The sequence below is a fragment of the Haemorhous mexicanus genome, chromosome 12, assembly GCF_027477595.1.
Source record: "Haemorhous mexicanus isolate bHaeMex1 chromosome 12, bHaeMex1.pri, whole genome shotgun sequence".
NCBI lineage: Eukaryota > Metazoa > Chordata > Aves > Passeriformes > Fringillidae > Haemorhous > Haemorhous mexicanus.
In genome coordinates, this window is record NC_082352.1 from 20,395,182 (window position 1) to 20,418,647 (window position 23,466).

Genomic DNA, 23,466 nt, shown 5'->3' on the forward strand with positions numbered 1-23,466 from the left:
AAAATAACGCTCTGAGGTGCACAACCTTTCCTGTCATTTCTAATAAAGGATGGCTGGAATGGCCCTTGTTTTTAAACACCCCACTGATCCTCACTGGATTGCCCCCAGGAGATTTGGGGTGAGCCCAAACCCATCTTCTGCAACCAGATACAGTCAGAGGGATTCCTTTTCTTTTTTGACCAAAAAATACAATTTTAAGCTTTGCAGGGGTTTTGCATCCTCCTGCTAGATAGAGACCCTCCTGTAAAAACCTCTTTGTTTTGTTAAAATCTTGGGAAACTTGTGATTTTTTAAATCTTGTGTCTGCACACAACCAAACTCTCCATCCCCTCTGGAGACTAAAAACCTGGAAATTCATTGCAGTGGTGACCTCATCACTCCCACCTTCACTTTGGCTCTGCAGCTTCATAGCCAAGGTAAAGGTAAAGGTGGAAAGGAAAATCCAAATTCCCTGGGGTGAGGAGGGTTCCTGTGGGGAGGATAAAAAAATAATCCAAATAAAATAGGGGGTTAAATCAGGGGGCTGAGGTGCCCCCCAGTCCTGTATGCTGCTGGGAAGGGGAGATGAGCAGGGCCAGGAATGTGTTGGGAATAATTTCCCATGTCAGCAGCACCCTAGGGTGGGACAGCAGAGCCCAGCAGCCGAGCCTGAGGTGCTCTTGGCAATGTCCAAAAAGTGGAAACCAGCCCAGTTTTACCTGTTTGGGGTTTGCCTCCCAGCTCCCAGAATTCCTAAAGCCCCCTCAGGTCTCACTGATGGAGGCCAGAGTGGAACAATAGATATATCCATATAAAAAATAGATCTTTGATAACCCCCAAATCCAGAGAAATTTGGCTTAGGAGGAGGTTTTGGAGCATGGTTGTGGCTGTGATGTCAGGCATGGAGGGTGCTGCTGCATTCCCTGGGATTCCCCAAATCTGGGGGATTTTCCCAGGATTTGCTTTGGTGCTGTGGTTCCCTGGGAATGTTTGAAGCCCGGGCTGTGGATCTTATCACACCTCCTGCACATCTAATCTCTGCTTATCACCCATCTCCAATGACTTCCTATTAACTCCCACTTTCTTCTCTTTTCTCTTCCTGCGTGCAAGTTCCATTTTTCTGCTTCCTAAAATGAAAACAGAGGCTTTGAATCCAGTATTGATCCCTGAGCTGATTGCTCAGCCTCCCTTCAGCCCACTCCATCAACAGCCTCCACCTCATTCACTGCTTTCCCATTACTTCCATGTGGAATAACAGCCACAGGGACCCTTTTCTCCATTGAAATAAATGGAAAAAAACACTTTTTTTTCCCCTGGAATTCTATACATAATGGCTGAACATAGACTAATTAAAACTTTTCGTTTTGCTGGTGGTTCTCACCAAGAAAATTGGAAGCAGGGAGGTCATTTCAGTCCATCTCTGTAATTCCCACCAGGAACACCACAAATCAAGTCCAGGCACCCTCAGGATTTAATCACTTTTTTTTCTTTATTAGGAGCTGGCTGAGTCACCCCTGGTGCTGTCACACGATGTGTACCCAAAAATCTTCATCCAGAGAATTCCTAGAAATGTTTTGAATCCCTTTTTTCTTAGAAGGAATTGCAGAACAGACATTTTTTGAATGGACAAACAGGGTAATTATAGTAAAAGGGCGAGATGGCACGGAAGGGTTGAAGGTTCCCATGTGGAAGGGCTGAATCCATGGGATGGGACCCTCCTTGTAAGGCAGATGGGGGGAAATTCTGCCAAGAAAGCTCTGGAAAAGCACAATCCAAGTTTGGGATGAAAAATTGGACATGGCCACAGGGTTTAGGTACCAAAAAGATTTTTTGAGAGGGACAGAGTTAAATTGGTCCATGGGTTGAGTGAATCCAACCAAGCTTTTGGTTTCTTTGGCAAGCAGGGACATTCAGATGGGACTCAGGGAAATCCCAAACCCACTCTGGCGCCAGGGATGGAGGCAGGGGGACAGGCAGTGCTGGATTTCCCCCCTCCCTGGGGCTGGGATAAGGAAAATTCCAGATAAAAGGTAAATTTGAATTTTCCTTTCCCCTTATCCCTGGGGCTGGGGTAAGGAAAATGCCAGATATTCACCTGCCAAGCACATGCACAGTGAGGGGCAGCCCCAAAACACCTCCAGCCCCTCTCCCCACCCCAGTGGGTGCCAGCTGAGGCTCAGAGCACCCCCATATCCCAGGATTTGTCCCTCCTTCCTCAGGGAAGCAGAGGACAAGGTGGCCCCTCTCCATCTCCTCCCACCTTGGATTCATTCCCAAGGCCTGCACCACCTTTGCCGTGCCCTGCCAGCCCAGATATTGTCATGAGGACAGAAGGACAGGGTTGGCTGCTGCTCTGAGGGTGGAAAGGTGGCTGTAATCCACTGGGAATGGGGAATGGGACACAGCAGGGCACTGCAACCCATTCGTGGAGCTGGCAGCTGCCAGGGGGCTCTGTGGCTCCTGTGCCCTGCTCCAGCCCTGGAGCCCAGGCTGGTGCTGGCAGCTTTGTGCCATAGACACCAATCCCTGGAGGTGCTTGGCAAGGGTAAAACAGAGTTTCCCAAACCCCAGGGCAAATTCCTGCCCGGGAACAGCCTGGCTGCTTATCTGCTCATCCATCTGCTGCCGCCAGCGGTGCCAGCAGCGGTGCCAGCAGCGGTGCCAGCAGCGGTGCCAGCAGCGGTGCCAGCTGCGCGGCACGGAGGGGGAAAGGTGGGAGCCGGGGAGCGGGGCCGGGAGCAATCCCTGCCCCCGGGCTGCTGCTGCTGCCCCAGCAGGCGCTGCAGCTCCTCCTGGTCCTGGAAGGGGTTCCTGCCGTATTCCCGGCGGATCCAGGCGCGGTACTGCAGGGAAAAAGGCAGGAGAGGTTGTCAGGGTGATCTGAAAAGCTGAGAAACCCCAGAGAGGGAGAGAGAGAGAGCAGGGCTGCGGCAGCTGCGGGGGAAAGCAGCGAGCAAAGCAATTCCTGCTGCATCCCCAGCACGGCCAGCATGCGGAAAGGTCCCATCCCACAGGAGCTCACACTCAGGCTGGAGAGATGAAGAAAAGGAAGGGAGCAAGAGCAGCAGCAGGATGATGGGTAGGATTAGAGAAGGAAGTCAGTGTGGATGTCCCACAGAGGCAGTGGATCCCCCATCCCAGCACTCCCCACATCCCCAGCCCGGCACAGAGCTGGCAGCACCCTCAGCTTCCCACCCTGGCTGCAGCTGGGACAGCAGCTTTATTTATTCCTCCTTGCCAAGAAGCTGCTGCTGCTCCTCCTGTGCCTGAATTCCCGTAAGGAATGCTTCCCAAAGCTTTTTTTGCCCCCACAAGCAGTTGGTCCTTGCAAGGTGGGGCAGGTTTGATGTCAGAGCACCTCGGGAGGTTGTGGGGAGCCTCTCACCCCACTGATCCCGATTATGGCAGAGGCAGGAGCACCCTGGTGGCCAGGGGCCAGCTGGCAGCAGGCTGAGGCCTGGAAGCAAGGGATGATCCAGAGGAACTGTTCCCGTTCCTGCTGGGAGGAGGAAACAGCCAGACAGCCCCAAATGGCAGCAGGCAGGAGTGTGGGCAGGAAGGGGCAGCTCTGCCAGGATTCACCACTCCAGGGCTCCCAGGGGCTCTGCCATCTCCCTGAGGAGCTGGGATCCAGCAAGGAATTACTGGGATGAGTGGTAGGAGCACACCCAGCAACACCAAACACCTCGAGGAAAGGATGGAGGGCACCTGTGGGTGCAGAGAGGGACCGAGCATTGGAGCCCTGGGATGGGGACAGGGACAGGGATGGGATCCAGGGGGAGAGGGAGCAGCTCCTGTGAGCTGCCCAGCCTTGGCACCCCCAGGGTGAGGTGCCCTCGCTGGGGATTTGGCCTCCTGAATGGGCAGGAGCCACCAAGTTTCCAGAAAAAGTTTGGGATGCAGTGCAGCAGGACTGGCAGCTCAGCACTGCATCAGCCACAAGGAAAAAAAAATTAGAGTGACCCTGGTGGTATCCCCCTCTCCTGCAGCCAGGGAAAATCAGCTGGGGCAGGGGGGATTTCCACTGGGAATGTCTGGATTTCCCAAATCCACTCCCTCCCACAGCAGGACTCACCGGGACTGTCACACAGCTGCCACCTGCAAGCAGGGACATCCCTGCCCAGGGTGGCCCTGGGAGCCAGGCCTGTGTTCCTTGCTAGAAAACACCCCCTGGGAAGTGAGACCCTGAGGGTTTGGGACAGCATTTGGGGCAAGATCCATGCCAGGATCTCCTGGGGGGCACCTTCCCTCTGTGCCAACCATCCAGAGGGATGGAGCTCCGTGGGAAGGGCTGCCTGGCACCCAGCAGGGCTCAGCACCCAGCTGGGAGCTGCCTCCCCCCACCCGGGGAGGAGGGAGGGAGTGGGTGGGAGATGGGGGAAGCTGCCAGGCATTTCCTCCTAAAGCCAGAGCAAGAAGTGGCTCCAGCCCATTTCCTGCAGTGCTGGGCACCAGCCCCCTGCCCTGCTCCTTCTCCTCCTCCTCCTCCTCCTCCTCCTCCTCCTCCTCTCTCGGGCCAGGAGCGAAAAAGGCAGCGTGGCCATGGTGTGCCAGCACCACAGGGGACAGCTCTGTCACCAGAATGTCCATCTGTGCCCCCTGTGACATCCACACTGACTTCCTTCTCTAACCCTGCCCATCATCCTGCTGCTGCTCTTGCTCCCTTCCTTCCTTCTCCATCCCTCCAGCCCGCAGGAGCCCCATTTGCCAGCTGGAAACCACAGCTGCACGCTCCAGCAGCGAGGCTGGAGCATCTTCCCCATTCCCTCCTCCCATCTGAGCTCCCTGAGGTGAAGGAAACTGAGGCACCACAGCCCCAGGAGGTCCCCAGGAGGTCCAGGCTGTTCCTCCCAGGTTTGAACCAGCCAGGATTGAGGTTTCCCACCCACGAGGGCCATTCCAGGGCTGACATCACAGGGAACACGGGTGGGAGTTTCAAGGAAAAAGCAGCTCTTGCTAAATCCCACAGAGTGGAAAACACATCCCAGCCCCTCCACCCTCAGCTGCTTCAGGGAAAGGGTTGCAAAGCCACTGGCAAAACTGTGAGGTGATGGAAAAAGCAGATTGGAAGGGAAAAGGAGGAAATTGTGGTGTCCAGGGTGGATTTTGGGAGCAGGAGGAATAGCTGGGATGGAGGGAGGGCACAGCAAAGCCCACCCCGGGGTCCGTGGGAAGGGCTGGGGAGAGCTGGCCCTGCCAGGGGAAGCCCCGCAGGGAATCTCCAGCTCCGCGGGTGTTTTGTAATCCCCAGGAGCATTTTCCACCCTCCTCCAGGGGCGTTTCTGGCAGCTGGTGACAACGGGGCAGGGCCACATCCCTCGTGTGACAGCACCCGGGGAAGGAAACTTGGCCTTGGGGACAGTGTCACAGGCTGTCCCTGCTCCCTCCTGCCAGGACAGGGATCCCCCCAAAGGCTCAGGGGAGCACAAGGACTCCCTGTTTGCCACAGGGATCCCTCAAAGGCTCAGGGGGAGCACAGGGACCCCTGTTTGCCACGGGAATCCCCCAAAGGGCTATGGGGAGCACAGGGACCCCCTGTTTGCCACAGGGATCCCCCCAAGGGCTCAGGGGAGCACAGGGACCCCCTGTTTGCCACAGGGATCCCCCCAAGGACTCAGGGGAGCACAGGGACCCCTGTTTGCCACAGGAATCCCCCAAAGGCTCAGGGGAGCACAGGGACCCCCTGTTTGCCACAGGGATCCCCCAAGGGCTCAGGGGAGCACAGGGACCCCTGTTTGCCACAGGGATCCCTCAAGGGCTCAGGGGGAGCACAGGGACCCCCTGTTTGCCACAGGGATCCCCCCAAAGGCTCAGGGTGAGCACAGGGACCCCCTGTTTGCCACAGGGATCCCCCCAAAGCCTCAGGGGAGCACAGGGACCCCCTGTTTGCCACAGGGATCCCCCCAAGGGCTCAGGGGGAGCACAGGGACCCCTGTTTGCCACAGGGATCCCCCCAAATTCTCAGGGGAGCACAGGGACCCCCTGTTTGCCACAGGGATCCCCCAAAGGCTCAGGGGGAGCACAGGGACCCCCTGTTTGCCACAGGGATCCCCCCAAGGACTCAGGGGAGCACAGGGACCCCCTGTTTGCCACAGGGATCCCCCCAAGGACTCAGGGGAGCACAGGGACCCCCTGTTTGCCACAGGGATCCCCCAAAGGCTCAGGGGGAGCACAGGGACCCCCTGTTTGCCACGGGGCCATTGCACAGTGGCTGCAGTGCACGGGGGGCTCTGCCTCCAGGGGTGGCACTGGGTTTAGGGGTGACAGGAGCTGTGACATCCCTTGCACACCTCATTTCCAGGGTTTCTCTTTCCTTGCAGAGTGTCTGTGTCCCATGGGAAGTTTGGGATGGGTGAAGGAGCACGGTTCAGAGTGGGAGGCTGGAGGCAGCTGGAGAGCCAGGTGGGAGCTGTGCTTTTAAAAGCCTTTTCCTTTGCTTTTTAAGGTTTTTTTCCCTTTGCTTTTTAAGGTTTTTTTCCCTTTGCTTTTTAAGGCCTTTCCCTCTGCTTTCGAAGGCTTTCCAGGTCAGACGTGCAGCTCTGACCTCTGCACTAAGGGCTCTGCAGCTGCTGGAATGCAGCTGGGCTCTGCTCCATCCTCCCTCCCCTCTGGGAACCAGCCAGCCTCAGCTCCTGCTCTCCCAAACCTCCTTTTGGGCAGGAAAGAGGAGATTTCTCCACTCCTGCCTGCCCCTGCCCCTGAGAGCAGGGCACTGGCTGGCAGAGGGAGCCCTGGCAGATCCCAGCGTGCCCAGACATCCTCACAAGAGCCTTCCTCCCCTTCCACTCCCCCTCTCCCTGCCGCATTCCCGGGAACTGGCCCAGCTCCTTCCCGAGCTTCCCAAGGGACAAACTGCTCTCCCATCCTTCCTGCTGCATCCCAACTCGAGAAAACAAGTTCAGGGGTTTTAAGAGCTTTTTAAAGTGCACTCACACAATCTCAAAGCAATTTTTTTTTTTTTAAATTTCTCTTTGTTTTTGCAGGCAAACCCCTAAATCCTCAGGTGATAAATGACATTCCCAAACCCAGCTGGGGCAAAGAGCTGGATGCAAAGGAGCCATGCCTGGTTGCAAACCCCTCCAAGATGTACCCAAGGGTTTCAAGTTTGGGGTTTTCAAGTCTGGAGTTTACCCCTCCAAGATGTACCCAAGGGTTTCAAGTTTGGGGTTTTCAAGTTTGGGGCTTTAAAGTTTGGGGTTTTTAAGTTTGGGGCTTTTAAGTTTGGGGTTTTTAAGTTTGGGGTTTTTAAGTTTGGGGCTTTTAAGAACTTTTTAAGATGCACTCACACAATACCAAGGCTTTCCTTTTTAAATTTCTTTTTGTTTTTGCACGCAAACCCCCAAATCCTCAGGTGATAAATGGCATTCCCAAATCCAGCTGGGGCAAAGAGCTGCATGCAAAGGAGCCGTGCCTGGTTGCAAGCCCCTCCAAGATGTACCCAAGGGTTTCAAGTTTGGGGTTTTCAAGTCTGGAGATAACCCCTCCAAGATGTACCCAAGGGTTTCAAGTTTGGGGTTTTCAAGTCTGGGGCTTTTAAGTTTGGGGTTTTCAAGTTTGGAGTTTTTAAGTTTGGGGTTTTTAAGTTTAGGGCTTTTAAGAACTTTTTAAGATGCACTCACACAATACCAAGGCTTTCCTTTTTAAATTTCTTTTTGTTTTTGCACGCAAACCCCCAAATCTTCAGGTGATAAATGACATTCCCAAATCCAGCTGGGGCAAAGAGCTGCATGCAAAGGAGCCATGCCTGGTTGCAAGCCCCTCCAAGATGTACCCAAGGGTTTCAAGTTTGGGGTTTTCAAGTTTGGGGCTTTAAAGTTTGGGGTTTTTAAGTTTGGAGTTTTTAAGTTTGGGGTTTTTAAGTTTGGGGCTTTTAAGTTTGGGGTTTTTAAGTTTGGGGTTTTTAAGTTTGGGGCTTTTAAGAACTTTTTAAGATGCACTCACACAATACCAAGGCTTTCCTTTTTAAATTTCTTTTTGTTTTTGCACGCAAACCCCCAAATCCTCAGGTGATAAATGGCATTCCCAAATCCAGCTGGGGCAAAGAGCTGCATGCAAAGGAGCCGTGCCTGGTTGCAAACCCCTCCAGAAGCAGCCAAGGGGGCCTTACCTCGTGGAGCAGGGTGCTCTCATACTCCTGCAGCTGCTGCTGGAAGCCGGGGTTGGGGCTGGCGTAGGAACGAACGGCCCTGGTGGCAGCCAGGCAGCTCTGCCAGCCCAGCTCTGTCACTGTCATCAGGTATGCCACCAGCAGGGTGCTGCTGCGGGACACCCCGGCCAGGCTGTCCCAGGAGGAGCCCAGTCAGGGAGGGGATCCCACGGGAGTCACCCCTGGGGTGCAGATCCCTGGCTGGGCTGAGAGGGGGGAAGGAGCTCTCCTCTCACACTCTCACTGCTGTTGTCACCTCGCTGTCCCCTCCTCAAGCCACATCTTGGGTGCTCAGGTGGTCAGTGCAGGGAGCACCCATCCCTGTGGATCCAGGGGCCTTCCCCGTGGTCCTCCCTGCTGCTCTGGGCCTCCTCCTCATCTTCCTCCCCCTCCCCAGTGATGTTCAACACCAAGGACACTTTTGGGGAGCCCATGCCTGATGCCTCAGGTTTTGGCTTTTATACTTTTCACACTCTGTGCTGCTTTAGTGTGTGGGGCTGGGTTCACATCAGGGCATGGTGAGCTCTGTGCACAGAGCAGGGAGACAAAACAATTCCTGCTCCAGCTGGGCACCAAGGACAAATGATCCAAATCTCAGCCCAGGAGCACAAACCCCGTGGGCTGGAGAGAGAAAAACAAGGGTGGCACTGCCTGGGCTAAAGCTGGGCTGGGACAATGAACTGCAAGGTGCAAATGGAGCAGAGCTGATCCCAGGGAGAGACCCCGTGCCCGGCCGTGCATTTTGGGACCATTTTGGTTCATCTTGGGTTCATTTTGGGACCATTTTGGTTCACCTTGGGTTCATTATGGGGCCTTTTGGTTCACCTTGGGTTCATTCTGGGGCCATTTTGGTTCACCTTGGGTGCAGCCCTGGCTGGGCTCTGGTGCTGCCCAAGGTGGATCCATTGAGGAGATCCTTTCAATAAATCCCTACTTTATTCTTTAGCTCTGCCCAGCCTCTGCACTAGCTCAGCCTTCCCAAGGCACCATCCCCAGCTCCCAGAGGCCAGCTGGGCTGTGAGGGGTCCCAGGAGCTCTCACCAGTGCACCAGGCAGCCTCCCCCTCCGAGCCGGCACTCGTGGATGAACTGGATGCACTCCTTAAAATGCTGCAGCCTGTAGGGGGAGAGGCAGAGGTGAGGAGGGAAGGGCTGGCTGTCCCTGCAGGACACCCTGCAAACAGCAGCACTGTCACTCCCAAGGGTTTTCCATCATCCTGGGGCCACCAGCGCCGGGTAGGAGCAGAGATCCTTCCTCTGCCAGGTGAAGGTGATGCCTCAGGTTTTGGCATTTATATCTTTCAGATTCTGTGTTGCTTTAGTGCATGGGTCTGAGCTTCATGCTAGGGGATGGTGAGCTCTCTGCACAGAGTTATTAAGCCATTAAGTTAAAAATTAGTTATTAAGTAAGTATTAAGTTATTAAGTTAAAAAGTAGTTATTAAGTTAAAAATTAGTTATTAAATTTAGAATTAGTTATTAAGTTAAAAATTAGTTAAAAGATAGTTATTAAGTTAAAAACAAAAATAATTTAAGTATCATTTCTTAATTAAACAGTTTATCCTTTAAAAAACCTTATAAAAAAAGATGTAACTCCCTTTTTAACTTATTAAAGCACTGTAAAACTCACCACATGTGAAACTGTAATATAAATAAAAACCAATAAACCTCTAAATCCAAACAAAAAATGCCATCTCACACATTTTATCCCAACTTTAAGAAAAAAAAAACAAAAAAATCCAGGGAGAAGAGGGTCCCTTTGGCAGCCCCTCTGCAGCGGCGCCGGACTTCCTCCGCTGCGCGTGACGGGGTGGGCGAGCCCACGCTGCCTTCCTGATTTCTCAGAAGCCACAGCTTGACCTCCTGCAGTCATTCCCACTGCCAAGGGAGCTGTTTTCCCTCTGGGAACTCTCCAGAAGCTCCTCCATCCCTGCTGGCCACTGGAGGAGGGTGTTGGTTCTTCACCCTGCCCTGGAGCGCGGGGCTCGGCGCCCTCTGAGGAGCCAAAGTGAATTAATTCAGGGATTGCAGGGGGTTCTGCTCCCCAGGAACAGAAGGTGACGGAGTGTCTGACATCGTCAGCAGGCTAAAAATACTGAGCCTCTCATTCCTGGAAGGAGGTGTCAATCCAAGGATCTTCCAGCAAATGGAGCATCACTGTCTGGGAGGATTTTCCCTGCCCAAAGTGATGCCTCAGGGTTGGCTTTTATACTTTTCACATTCTGTGCTGCTTTAGTGTGTGGGGCTGGGTTCACATCAGGGGATGCTGAGCTCTGTGCACAGAGCAGGGAGACAAAACAATTCCTGCTCCAGCTGGGCACCAAGGACAAATGATCCAAATCTCAGCCCAGGAGCACAAACCCCGTGGGCTGGAGAGAGAAAAACAAGGGTGGCACTGCCTGGGCTAAAGCTGGGCTGGGACAATGAACTGCAAGGTGCAAATGGAGCAGAGCTGATCCCAGGGAGAGACCCCGGGAGCGCTCGTGCATTTTGGGGCCATTTTGGTTCATCTTGGGTTCATTTTGGGACCATTTTGGTTCATCTTGGGTTCATTTTGGGGCCATTTTGGTTCATCTTGGGTTCAGCCCTGGCTGGGCTCTTGTGCTGCCCAAGGTGGATCCATGGAGGAGATCCTTTCAATAAATCCCTGCTTTATTCTGTAGCTCTGTCCAGCCTCTGCTCTAGCTCAGCCTTTATAAGGCATCAATGTTTGTCCCAGGGGATTTCCCTGCTTGTCCTGCTGATCTTCACAGAGCACACAACATCCCCCAGGCCTGCAGGCGCTGCCCACTCAGCTCCAAACTCTCCACATCCCAGTCCTGCCCTTCAGCCCCTCGGCAGGACCAGCAGGAATGTTCTCTGCTTGCAAGGACACGATGCTCGTGCCTCCAGCCTGCACCCCTGTCCCAATATCCCAAAGGAATTGAGCTCCCCCATCCATCCTCACCCACTCCACGGGGGTTTTTCCCACAGGGAAAGCTCTGCCTGTGCTTTTCCAGCGTGGGATCAGGGAGTGGAATTAGTGCTGAGCCCCCGAATCACAAGCAGGACACAAAGTTCACCAGGATTGTGAAACCCAAGGCATAAACTGACAAGCAGAAAATAGTTTCTTGAATAACTCTTCCTTCCTGCAGGCAGCCTTATCTTCTTTTTTTATTTTTTTCCCTATTTTTTTTTTTTCCCTTTCGTAGACACGCCACGAGCGCAAAGAAATGAGCGAAGTGGGAAAAAAAATAACAACCAAAAATCCCAGTTCTTGCTGAGGCAGGGTTTTCTTGTAAAGCTTCTCTTTCCGCTCAGCCAGAGCATGAGCAAGCAGGATTCCACCCCCAGGCACGGCTGCAGGGACTTGGGAATTAAGTTTTGATGCTTTTTAGGGTTTGATTGGAGAGAAAAGTCCAGTGGATTTGTCAATTTGCTGGTGCAAATCAAGGATTTATGGGTGCTCGTCACCCAAAGCAGCAGCATCCCACAAAATCCTGGCAGTTCCTCCCAGCTCCTCTCAGCAGCTTCATCTCCAAAACAGCATTCCAAGAGTTATGAGCGTGGGTCATTGCTTTATATGGCAAAAATAATTTATATTTTAATAAATTTCTCTTTAAGAAAAAAATGCCTTGAGGACTGACACGAATCATCTTTCTAACTCTCCAGTTTACAATCCTGCCCAGTGGAATAACTTTGAAACTTGACCAAAAAATCACATTTCCTGACTGCAAACACGCATTAAAAACAGATTTTTAAGCCCTAAAATGTTATTTACCACACAGTAATGAACCCCAGCTTCTGGGAAGCTCAGGGATTATGAGAAATTTCACAGCATGAATGGACTAAACCTTCGTCCTGCACAACCTGAGCTTTTATTGACCAACAGCTGCCAACAGGAAAAGGATGGGAAATCACTTACAGGTTCTGACTGGATGAATCCGAGGCCGAGATACACAGATAGGTCATGTCCTGCAATACCAAATAAAGCAGTCATGAAATACCTCCAAGAATCACAAAATCCTCCATTTCTCTCTTTTTTTTCCTTTCTCAGCTGACCTTGAGGGGAGAAGAAAGCTGAAAACCACTTTGGGGTTCGCCCCACAGCAATGGATGGGTGCACCCATCCCACCCCACTGATTTCCTCTCAATCCCACAGGACAGGCCAGGCTGTGGGGACAACTAAAATATTCAGGATCCCCCCAAAACGGAGCCAGGGAGCCCCAAACTCCACCAGGAAGATGTGCACTGACAAAGCCACTCTCATCAATGAGTTATTTCCTCCCTGTCCTTTTAATACCCCATAAATCATCTGCTGCCTGCTGGCCTAGGTCAGATTACTTTCCTCTCCTTAAAACATCGCTTCCTCAATCCTCCCTGTTTGCAGCTAAATTTAGATCCTTTTTATCTGGGGGTTGGGGGTTTGTTTTTAATCCTTTCTTAGCAAAATGGGGGTGAAATCCTGCAGCCAGACCTCCAGGGATTGCCCCATCTCCATCAGGTCCCTCCTGGCTCAGGCGGCCCAACGCCCCGGACCACCCTCCAGCCCAGGAGGCTGAAAATTGGATTATTTAAGGAAGGAAGGGGCAGAGCAGGATGGGCACAGGGATAATTCTGTGCTGGGATGGCCCACAGGCTTTCCACGCATCACCTCAGCCGCAGCTCCATGCCTGGAGCGTCTCAACGAGTCCCCAGGCTGGGAAGAGCCATCAAATCCACCCTGGAGAAGCCAAGAGGACCTCGACCCTCCCCAGAGGCCGACCCAGAGCCCCCAGGCCGGGGTGAACCCCGGGGCTGCTCCCGGGGCCGTGTGTCCCCGTCCCTGTCCCTGTCCCACCGTGGCAGCGCCGCTGGGGTTTGCGGTCACCGCCGGGGCCGTGATTGACACATTGCAAAACCCCCCGGGCCTTCCGCTTCCCCTCCGCGGGCTCTGCTCCACGGTGTAAGGGCTGAGGGCTCTGCTCCCTGGTGTAAGGGCTGAGGGCTCTGCTCCACGGTGTAAGGGCTGAGTGCTCTGCTCCACGGTGTAAGGGCTGAGGGCTCTGCTCCCTGGTGTAAGGGCTGTGTGCTCTGCTCTGTGGTGTAAGGGCTGCATGTCCTTTACTCCACGGTGTAAGGGCTGAGTGCTCAGCTCCATGGTGTAAGGGCTGAGTGCTCTGCTCCATGGTGTAAGGGCTGCATGTCCTTTACTCCACGGTGTAAGGGCTGAGTGCTCTGCTCCGTGATGTAAGGGCTGTGTGCGCTCTGCTCCATGGTGTAAGGGCTGTGTGCTCTGCTCCATGATGTAAGGGCTGCGTGCTCTGCTCCCTGGTGTAAGGGCTGTGTGCTCTGCTCCCTGGTGTAAGGGCTACGTGTGCTCTGCTCCATGGTGTAAGCATTCTGAGTGCTCTGCTCCATGGTGTAAGGGCTGAGTGCGCTTTGCTCTGTGGTGTAAGGGCTGTGCACTCTGCTCCATGGTGTAAGGGCTGTGTGTGCTTTGCTCCCTGGTGTAAGAGCTGCGTGCACTTTGCTCCATGGTGTAAGCACTCCAAGCATTTTGCTCCATGGTGTAAGCAATCTGAGCGCTTTGCTCCATGATGTAAGCGCTCCAAGCACTTTGCTCCGTGGTGTAAGTGCCCTGTCTGCTTTGCTCCCAGTTGTAAGCACTCCGTGCACTTTGCTCCCCGTCTGGCCCAGCCCCGCGCTCGCCAGCCCTGGCTGCTGCCCCGGCCCCGGCCCGTTTGTCCTTTGTCCTTCCCCATGGCTCTGTCCCACTCCCGGTACTCAGCGCCTCAGCAGGAAAAAGGCCCAGCTGGGGTTTTTTTGGGGTCCCCCCGTGGTGGCCCCAAAGAATGAGGGGTCCTGGTGGTCCCGTTCCCTTTCTGCAGCACCCAATATTGGGGTGAAGCACCCCCAGCACCAGGAGGATGTGGAGCTGCTGAAGAGAGCCCAGAGGAGCCAGGGAGATGCTCCAAAAGCTGGGAAAACTGCTCTGGAGCCAGGCTGGGACACCTGGGGGTGCTCACCTGGAGAGGAGAAGCTCCAGGGAGAGCTCAGAGCCCTTGCAGGGCCTGAAGGGGCTCCAGGAGAGCTGGAGAGGGACTGGGGACAAGGGATGGAGGGACAGGACCCAGGGAATGGCTCCCACTGCCAGAGGGCAGGGCTGGATGGGATATTGGGAATTAGGAATTGTTCTCTGGGAGGGTGGGGAGATGCCCAGAGCAGTTGTGGCTGCCCCTGGATCCCTGGCAGTGCCCAAGGCCAGGTTGGACATTGGGCCTTGGAGCAGCCTGGGATGGTGGGAGGTGTCCTTGCCCCCCAACAGGTCCCCAGCACCCCATGGCCGTGCCCCTCACTCCTCTGGGAGCCGAACCTGCAGCTGCTCCCGGCGCACAGAACCATCCAGACGGGATTTGAGCACAAGCGACCTGTCCCACCCCTCTGCCACCATCCCAGCGGCAGCTCCCTCCTGCCTCAGTTTCCCCACCCAGCATCCCGCAGCTCTCCGGGGGTCAGCGAGCCCGGAGGAGCGGGCACACCGAGCAGGGGACACCGGTGCCAGCCGTGTCCCCTCCTCGCCGGGGCTCCATTCGCGGGGCGCCGCCGCCCTCTCGTGGGGACCCCCCGGCAGCACCGGGCACCCTCCGGGCACTGCCCCGCAGCGCTGCGGGTCCTGTCTGCCCCCCAAAACCACCCAAACACCCCGCTGCCCCCAAAAAACCACCCAAACACCCTGCTGCCCCCTCCCCAAATCCATCACTGAGCCCCTTTGGGCAGCATCGCCTGGTGCCACTCGGTGTAAATTGGTGTCAATCGGTGTCAGGCAGTGCAAATCGTTGCAAATCCAGCATTGCTTCTCCCCAGGCCAGGAGAAGCTCCCATGTGTCCCTTCCCAGCTCCTGCTGCCCCGGGTGGTCCCCAGGCCCCCAGCCAGGCACGCACCTCCAGCACGGGCTTGGCACCGTTGTGGACGGACAGGATGTGGGTCACCCCCTTGCTCAGCAGGTTCTCATGGTCCTCAGAGTCTGGAAACGGAAGCCACATGGGAATTACCTGCCCTGCCGGGACCCCCCAACCCCTGACCCCCATTCCAGCCCTGCCTCTCATCCCCCTCGGTGCAGGGAGGAGGTTGGACACCTCCTTCCAGGCAGAATCCCCCTGGGATGCTCTGGGTACTCAGCAGGTTCCTAAAGCCGCCCCCAACATCAGAAGTTACCCTGAGAACTCAGACTAGGCTGTTGTGTCTTTGCTGTTGAGGAAGTTTCCAGATATGCCATGAATTTCCTGGGGCTCCAGCATGGCTGGTGAGCACAGCTCCCAGTGGGCATCCCTTTCCTGGGCTGGACTGGGATCACTGGAAATTGGGATGGGGATTTGGGGCAGCTCTGGAGCTCTGGGAGATGCTGAGATTCCCAGCTGGGAGCACATGGAGTTGCCAAGGAGAGGAATCCTCCAGCCCTGCCAGCTGCCCAAGGATCCCACAGCACCAGGGAGGGGCAGGGAAAGGCACTCACCACGAATATTCCCCAGGTAGAGGCCGGTGACAATCTGGGCGGTGACAGAAAGGAGAGAGAATTCAGATGGCACCAGGAACAAGGTACATCTGATGTGGTGGGAATGAGCGCCAGCAGGACCAGGACACCTGGCACCAAACACCCCAGGCCATGCCAAACCAAGCACCCAAATCCATGGATCACCTTCATAAACAACCAGGAAAGGCTGAGCCCAAACCCCTCAGGAGAGCAGAGCTCAGGAACAACTCAGCAAAGAAATGGGAGGAGTTTGGATGTGATCCTCTGGAGTTTCAAAGGTTGCATCTGCCAGCTGGGAATGGATGGATGCTATTTATAGCAGGATTTCTATTTATTGCAGTTAAGAGATGTCAAGGCTGCAGATTTGGTCTCCAACTCGCTGCTGCAGGGTTATGAAGGAGAAAAGGGACAGCTGAGGGTGTTTAAGGGGTGTAAGAACCTGCCAGAGCATTTCCAGAGGCACAGAAAGACAGAGCTGATTGTCAGCTGGACTTGCTGGTGCCCTTCTTGCAGAAGAGCCCTGGTTTGAGGAGTTTTAGGGTTTTCAACAGCACTGGGTCACATCCAGCTGAACCCCAGCCCATACCTGGGTGCTAACACCTGGATTCAGCACAGCACAACCTGTGAAGGGGAATTCAGAGCCCTGCATCTTATGGAGTCCAAAACTGGATCCTACAAAAGTGTCTGCAGCAATCCAGCCCTTGGCAACAGAAGCCTGGGCTATCCAAAGGGTTTGGTGGCACTGGGGGCTGTAAAAGGCACTTTGCCTGTCAGGCTGAGTTCACAGGGGGTGAATCCCCGGTGTCAAACCCCATCAGAGCCGTGCAGAGGGAGTTTGCCCTGATCTGATCTCTCTGTTGTTGTCCCAGAGTCTAATTTTAAACTGGAGGACTCACATTCCAAGTGGTTATTTAAGGACAGCAACAGAAATTGATCCCATCCTCCAGCCCTGGAGGAAAAAGCAGCACTGAGACCACACTTCCCCCATTGCTGGGGCAAACCCCAAGGGTGGAAAGGGGGGAATTTCCCTGCAGGGAACCCTTTATCCCTGAGGATGAAAATGCCAAGGTTTTACCACCCCAGGGATGAGCATTTAATCCCAGCAGTCACTTTTCTGACACCTGCAGACACTGAGCTCTTCACCCAGATATAAACCTTGGATTTAAATCCCTGTTTGCTTTCCTAATTCTCTTGAAGTGCTTGGAATTCCAAAGGGCTGTGGGAAAGGGGAAGGTGCAGATAGCTGTATTTAGGGACCTGGGAAGTGCACCCACGGGCTGCAGAAGAAGAGAAGGTGCTGGTCCCCATCCCACTGTCCCCTGTACCTTGCTCATTCCAGTCCCCATGGGTTTTCTCTCCCCAGGATCAGGAATCGGGTGGTTTCTCAGTCTCCAAGGCTACCTGCAAACAAACCCCCCAAATTCCCAGGGAGGATGGTGAGGTCTGATCCCCTCTCAGGGCAGGAGGAAGGGAAACATGCCAGGAGGGGAGCAAGCAGAGCCCTGGCAAACTCAGCTCACCTGAGGCTGCTCCAGCGGGCCCCGCTGCTGCTCTGGAGGGAAGGGAGCAGAGAGTGGCTGGTGCCAGGAAGGGGAGGATGAAATAAGGATCTGGGATCATGGCAAGGCTCAGGTTTCTCTCCTTGCCTCCCTGGGGTTCCACAGCTTTTTGGGAAGGACAGACCCAGGAGGAACAACTCCTTTATCCCAGCAGCACTGAAACTCCAGTATCTGCTCCAAAACAAATCAATTTTCCAGGCACAAACCCTGGCAGCTCCATGTGCCTCAGCCAGGTCAGTACCACAGCAGGGGCTGTGCAAAAAGCAGGGAAAATCAGAATTCCAGCCATCACCAGCCTGGGATTGTCACCCTCATCCTTCTCAGCACCCCAGAGATAAATTTATCACTTAAGGGATTTTTCAGGTGTAGGAAGGGGAGCTCACTGCTTAATTCCCACCAGATTACCTCACCTTAAAAACCTTCCCAAATTTATGAGTGGAAGGGAAAGGGGGGGCCAGCAACAGCCAACCACAGCTCCTAAACCACAACATCAATTTCCTGACGGTTTCCTGTCCCATCAGGAGAAGAGCCAACTTACGTCCAGGCTTGGTTTAGGCTTCAGAAGGGCAGGGATCAGAGGCACCAAAGTTCTTGGGAATAAAAACCATGGATGCCCATGTGTGGGCACACAAGGAGCTCCATCATAATTCAGAAAACTCCTTCATGGATCAGCTCTGCTCACAGAGACACTGGGAAAAACAGGGATTAAGAGCTGCTAAAAACCTGCAGGGTCCAGGAGATGCCAGCTCAGCTAAGGGAGAAATTTGGCAGCAGCTTTCTTAGCCCTGAAAAAAAGGAATCCAGGCAGCAAATCTTGTTCAGGAACCCAATGTCCCACCCCAAGAAACCCATGCAGAGACCAGCAACACCAGCTCTCAAGTTAACCAGACATTTATTAGCATTTCTGGAGGTGGAGAGGGTGTTCCAGTACAACAAGCAACGAGGTCACACACGGGTGATGGAATCATTTCATATTCAAGCAGAGCAGGTTCCACTGAGTTGCTTTATTTCTTCCATTCGTTGTTGTCAAAATCCCACTGGGCTGTGATGCCCTGCACAGGGTTAACCCTCATGTCCAACATCCTCTTGGTCTGAGCTGACAGCCACTCGTCAGAGAAGGTGTGAGGGACAGGGCCGTACACTGCAGGATGGAGGGAATTATGGAGTTATGTCCTCATGCCACGTCAGCAAGTTGGGAATTTTGGGCTAAGTTTTGCTAATAAATGGTGTTTTAGTCCCCTGAAGTCATCCCACTGGAGCAGGTTGCCCAGAGAAGCTGTGGTTGCCTCATCCTTGGAAGTGTCCAAGGCCAGGTTGGATGGGGTTTGGAGAAACCTGGGACAGTGGGAAGTGTCCCTGGCCATGGATGGAAGTGAAATGGGATCATCTTCAAGATCCCTTCCAACCCAAACCAGCCTGTGATTCTGTGATCCGTTCAAACCTCCACTCCCTGCATGCAGTCTCTGCAGCACCCAGCTCAAACCACACTCCCACATGGATTCTCCAGTGGTTTCCTCCATCACCAAGATAGCAGCTTCCTGCTTTCCTATTTTTGGGAGCCTCAAGGCAGGGAGCAGCTCCTTTAACTGCTGCTCTGCCTCCCAGCAGCTGGAGGCTCCCTGGAGGCTGAATCCTTAGCTGGGAAGGCAGCCAAACGTGGCAGAAACCCAAATGTTCACTACCCAAGGCAGCAAAAGAGGGGAAGCTCTGGGATCAGGAATCTCACCACTCATTCCCTTCCATTTCCTGTCCTCCCAGATTTCTCTGAGTCAGCTTCCTGATTATTTCTGCTACATCCCCGCAAGAGACAGCTCCAGGATGGAGTTTTCAGGGACTACCAGACAGCTCCTGCTGCAAGTCCCTGTTCTGGCTGGTCCCTAAACCATCCTGGCCCCACAGGATTCCCCTCAGGCATCTCCTGATCCCACTCTCCATGGAAGTTACTTACTGAAGTGCTTCTGCCAGATGAGGATGACGCCAGTGAGACCAAGGAAGAACAGAACTCCCCCCAGGATGGTTTTCCACTCGTTTGTCCCTTTCTTCATCTCCGCGTAGGTCTCCTTGAATTTTATCCGATACACTGGGGAAAAAAAAGTATCAAATCCTCTCTTTTAACTTTTCCTGGGGTTTGCAGGTGACCAGGAACTCAGCAGAGGGAGGTGAACAAAGGCTGAGGCTGCCCAAAAGGGGATGGATGTTAAATTAGGTTTGGCACACACCAAAGCCAACCAGTTCCTTCACCCCACATCAGTTGTGGTCTCCATTTTACAGATTATCCTAAAGTTGGGCACAAGTTGCAGCATAGACCTGAAAGAAGGAAAACTGGGAGTTCTCCTTCCTCCCCTCCAATTCCCAGTGTAGTTACTGACCCCAAAGCTTCCTAGCACAAATAATTCCAACAGGAACGTTTCAAGCTCAGCTGCTGCCGAAATCCACAGGAATTTAAAATCCAAAGCAACAGAAAATCTGGAGCAATTCCTCAAAAAGATTTAAACCTTTCCCAGACCAGGTTCTCCCTTCATACCACGAGAGCATTTAGAAAAGATGAGGGAATTTTATTTGCAAGTCAAAACACCCAGGGGGAGCCTTCATTAGCTGGAATTTGGTTCATGCCAAGGTCAGTGGTTGTTAACATTCAAATCCATGTTTGTGTTTGGGGCTCACTTCACGCAGCTGGACTGACAATGGCACGGTGTTGTACTGAAGAGATTTTTTTTCCTGGCTGGCTGAAAGCAGATGGGAATCAAGAAATAAATCTAATTATTATTATTACTTGGTTTCTGGAAGGGGATGGAATGGCTGAATGTGACCTCAGATATGGAACAGAAGCCACAGCACAGGCATTGCATGTTCTGTAACAGCACCAAAGAGCTTGGGAATAAAAACCATGGAGCACACAAGGAGCTCCATCCTAATTCAGAAAATTCCTTCATGGATCAGCTCTGCTCACAGACACAGGGAAAAACAAGGATTAAGAGCATGGCCTGGACAAAAAGCTGTCTAGAGAGTTTTGACAAGGGCCTGGAGTGCCAGGACAAAGGGAATGGCTCTGAGCTGAGTGGGTTTAGATGGGATTTTGGGAAGGAATTGTTCCCTGTGAGGGTGGGCAGGTTGCCCAGAGCTCCCTGGATCCCTGGCAGTGCCCAAGGCCAGGTTGGAGAGGGCTTGGAGCAGCCTGGGATGCTGGAATGAGACGATCTTCAAGCTCCCTTCCCACCCAACCCACTCCATCCACAGAGATGGAAAGCGTGCTGTGGCTGCCTGGGAGGTCCCTCCGAGCCCCCCAAACCTACATTCCACCTTCTCATCGGCCGACAGGGCGCTCCAGGACGCCTTCTCCTTCTCCTTGAGCGCCCGCTGCTGCGCTGACAGGTCCCGCACAAAGGCCACCTCGGGCAGGGGCACGTCCCGGCGGTCCACGTACACTGGCAGGGTGTAATCCTCAGCCTTGACCACGCCTGCTGAGGGCAGGGACACGGGGACACACACATGGGGACACACACACAGGGACATTGGTCACAAGCAGCTCTGACTGGTCTCAAGTCACAGCCCAGCAGTGCACAAGTGCAGCAGGGCAGGAAGGAGGTGGAAGGGCTCAAGAGAAATGCTGAGCTTGAGAATTTTTGTGTTCTACCAGAAGGGTTTGGGATGGATTGGGAAGGGCCTTAAAGCCCATCCCATTGCAGGCCCTGCCGTGGGCAGGGACAGCTCCCACTCTGCCAGGACTCCAGGCCTGGCCTTGGGCACTGTCAGGGATCCTGGGGCAGCTGAGGGAAGAAAAGGAGGCTCAGGGGGGCCCTCCTGGCTCTGCACAGCTCCTGCCAGGAGAGGACAGGGTCCAGGAACAGGGACGGACAGGAGGGGAGGGAACGGCCTCAGGCTGGGCCAGGGCAGGCTCAGGTCGGACAGCAGCAGGAATTTCCCCATGGAAAGGGGGGTCAGGGATGGGAACTGCCCAGGGAGGGTTGGAGTGCCCATCCCTGGAGGTGTCCCAGGAATTCCTGAGGTGGCACTCAGTGCTCTGGGCTGGGGACAAGGTGGGGATGAGGCACAGCTGGGACTTGGTGACCTTGCAGCTTTCTCCCAGCTGGATGATGCCATGATTGTCATTCCTGCCACCTCCCCAGGCTCCCTCCATCCCCACCCTCCCCTCACCCTGGGCAGATTGCTGTGCTCCCCCCCTCCAGGCTGTGCTTTATTCCCCCTCCCCGACCCACCGTGTCCATGTGCCCTGAGGCACAGGGAGGTGGAGATGGATCTCCTCCCGACCAGGCTGAACACTCTGGAAGCCAACATCCTGCAGGGCCAGGCAGCAACAGTCAGTGCCCAAGGTGAAATAAGAACATTTCCCACGAGTTTATATTAAAAAAAAAAATAAAGCCTAAAGATTTCCTGCTCTTTCTCCAGAGGGCAGCACTCCATGCTGGAGAGGAGATTTAGTGGGATATTCTCCCACTAAACCGATCTGGATGAGCCTTTCTCTCTCTGTTTTTAACCCGAGCCTTCTGCACTGGAAGCAAAGGACATTGCCTTATTTAAACCACCCTTCTAGGACGCTGTTATTCCAAATAAGCCATTCCTGGAGCCCCAAGCACATCTCAGAGCCACTGCAGCGACCCCTGAGCAGGGAGCATCCCAGAGAAGGGCGGGATGCCAACAAGGCATTCCCACCCACACGGGATTCCGGGTCCTCCGCTGACCCCAGCCCAGCCCAAAGCCGCCCAAGCTCCCACCCGGACCCGCTGTCTGCCCCTGACCTTGCCCTCCCTGCCTGTCACCTCAGTCCCGCCCGACATGTCGCGACACCGGTGACAGAACCCCACACGGACCCCGCCGGAGGGGTCGCACCGCTGCCCCCTCACAGCCCTCCCCGCAACCCCCAACCCGCGCTGCCCCGCCAGCCCGGCCGTGGATAGCGATGGCGGGGAGGCTCCGTTCCCGCTCCCAGCCCGTTCCCAGCCCGCTCCCAGCCCGTTCCGGGCTCCGCCCGGCCCGGCCCGGCCCCACGACCTGGCGACCGTCCTCTACGGCTGGCGGGACCGGAAGGAGCCGCGGCCGGATGCGCGGGGCACGCCGGGAGCGCGGGGCAGCGAGCGGGCCGGGCAGGAGCGGCCCCGCGCGGGGACTGATGGGATGCGGGCGGACCGCCGCTGGAGGTTTATCCCGGCTTCCCAAAATCTGAGGGTGGGAAAGAGCTCCGGGATCAGCGAGCCCAGCTGTGCCCCATCCCCACCTGGTCTCCAGCCCAGAGCACTGAGTGCCACCTCAGGAATTCCCGGGACACCTCCAGGGATGGGCACTCCAACCCTCCCTGGGCAGTTCCCATCCCTGACCCCCCTTTCCATGGGGAAATTCCTGCTGCTGTCCGACCTGAGCCTGCCCTGGCCCAGCCTGAGGCCGTTCCCTCTCCTCCTGTCCGTCCCTGTTCCTGGGACCTGTCCCCTCCTGGCAGGAGCTGTGCAGAGCCAGGAGGGCCCCCCTGAGCCTCCTTTGCTCCAGGCTGAGCTCCTTTCCCAGCTCCCTGAGGATTCTCCAGCCCCTTCCCAGCTCCCTCAGGATTCTCCAACCCTTTCCCAGCTCCATTCCTTTCCCCGGACATGCTCCAGCCTCTCATGGTCCCGTGAGGGGCCCCGAATTTGGCACAGGGTTCAAGGTTTGGAGCCCAGGATGGAAAAGCACCATGAGGGGGATCCGTGTGCCAGCCGGGGACAGACCCGGCCGAGGCATCACTGGAGTCATTTGGGGTGGTGCCTTTTGTACAGAAACCCCTTTTCCTTATTATTTGGGATTTCCTTTATTATTTGGGATGTCCCGTCCCTGGAAGTGCCTAAGGCCAGGCTTGGAGCAGGCTGGGACAGGGAAAGGTGTCAGGGGTGGGAATGGAGGATCTTTAAGGCCCTTCCAACTCAAACCATCCTGTAATTCATGGTGATATGGAGGTGATGGGCCAGAGCCTGGACTGGATCATCCCGGAGATCCTTTCCAACCCAATGATCCCAGAGATCTTTTCCCACACGATGATGCTACAGGTTTTTCCCACAAGATGACCGCAGAGATCTTTTCCAAACCAATCATCCCAGAGATCTTTTCCAACCCGATGATCCCAGAGGTTTTTCCCACATGATGACCCCAGAGATCTTTTCCAAACCAATCATCCCAGAGATCTTTTCCAACCCGATGCTCCCAGAGGTTTTTCCCACCCCGTGATCCCAGAGGTTTTTCCCACATGATGACCCCAGAGATCTTTTCCAACCTGATCCTCCCAGAGATCATTTCCAATCCAAAAATCCC

The 23,466-nt window shown here is 54.7% G+C and overlaps 2 protein-coding genes across 5 annotated transcripts; both read right to left on the reverse strand.

Moving 5' to 3' along the window:
- Positions 1-1,449: 1,449 nt before the first annotated feature.
- LOC132332833 (dual specificity protein phosphatase 22-A-like) lies at positions 1,450-17,263 on the reverse strand. Of its 3 annotated transcripts, XM_059857466.1 has the most exons (8): positions 17,137-17,263; positions 16,942-17,017; positions 15,599-15,632; positions 15,027-15,109; positions 12,028-12,077; positions 9,167-9,241; positions 8,087-8,258; positions 1,450-2,822 (listed from the first exon to the last, which is right to left on the reverse strand). In XM_059857466.1, the coding sequence occupies exons 2-8, from the start codon at positions 16,960-16,962 to the stop codon at positions 2,583-2,585; spliced, it is 675 nt and encodes a 224-aa protein (XP_059713449.1). In that variant the 5' UTR covers positions 16,963-17,017; positions 17,137-17,263; the 3' UTR covers positions 1,450-2,582. The 3 variants fall into 3 exon arrangements, with proteins under 3 accessions (XP_059713449.1, XP_059713450.1, XP_059713448.1); XM_059857467.1 differs by lacking the exon at positions 15,599-15,632 and having other exon boundaries at positions 17,137-17,179; XM_059857465.1 differs by lacking the exons at positions 15,027-15,109; positions 16,942-17,017; positions 17,137-17,263 and having other exon boundaries at positions 15,599-15,841.
- A 787-nt stretch (positions 17,264-18,050) lies between these two features.
- LOC132332834 (cytochrome c oxidase subunit 4 isoform 1, mitochondrial) lies at positions 18,051-22,290 on the reverse strand. Of its 2 annotated transcripts, none has more exons than XM_059857468.1 (5): positions 22,186-22,290; positions 21,393-21,472; positions 20,469-20,636; positions 19,124-19,255; positions 18,051-18,316 (listed from the first exon to the last, which is right to left on the reverse strand). In XM_059857468.1, the coding sequence occupies exons 2-5, from the start codon at positions 21,469-21,471 to the stop codon at positions 18,180-18,182; spliced, it is 516 nt and encodes a 171-aa protein (XP_059713451.1). In that variant the 5' UTR covers position 21,472; positions 22,186-22,290; the 3' UTR covers positions 18,051-18,179. The 2 variants fall into 2 exon arrangements, with proteins under 2 accessions (XP_059713451.1, XP_059713452.1); XM_059857469.1 differs by having other exon boundaries at positions 20,469-20,633; positions 22,186-22,263.
- Positions 22,291-23,466: the final 1,176 nt, after the last annotated feature.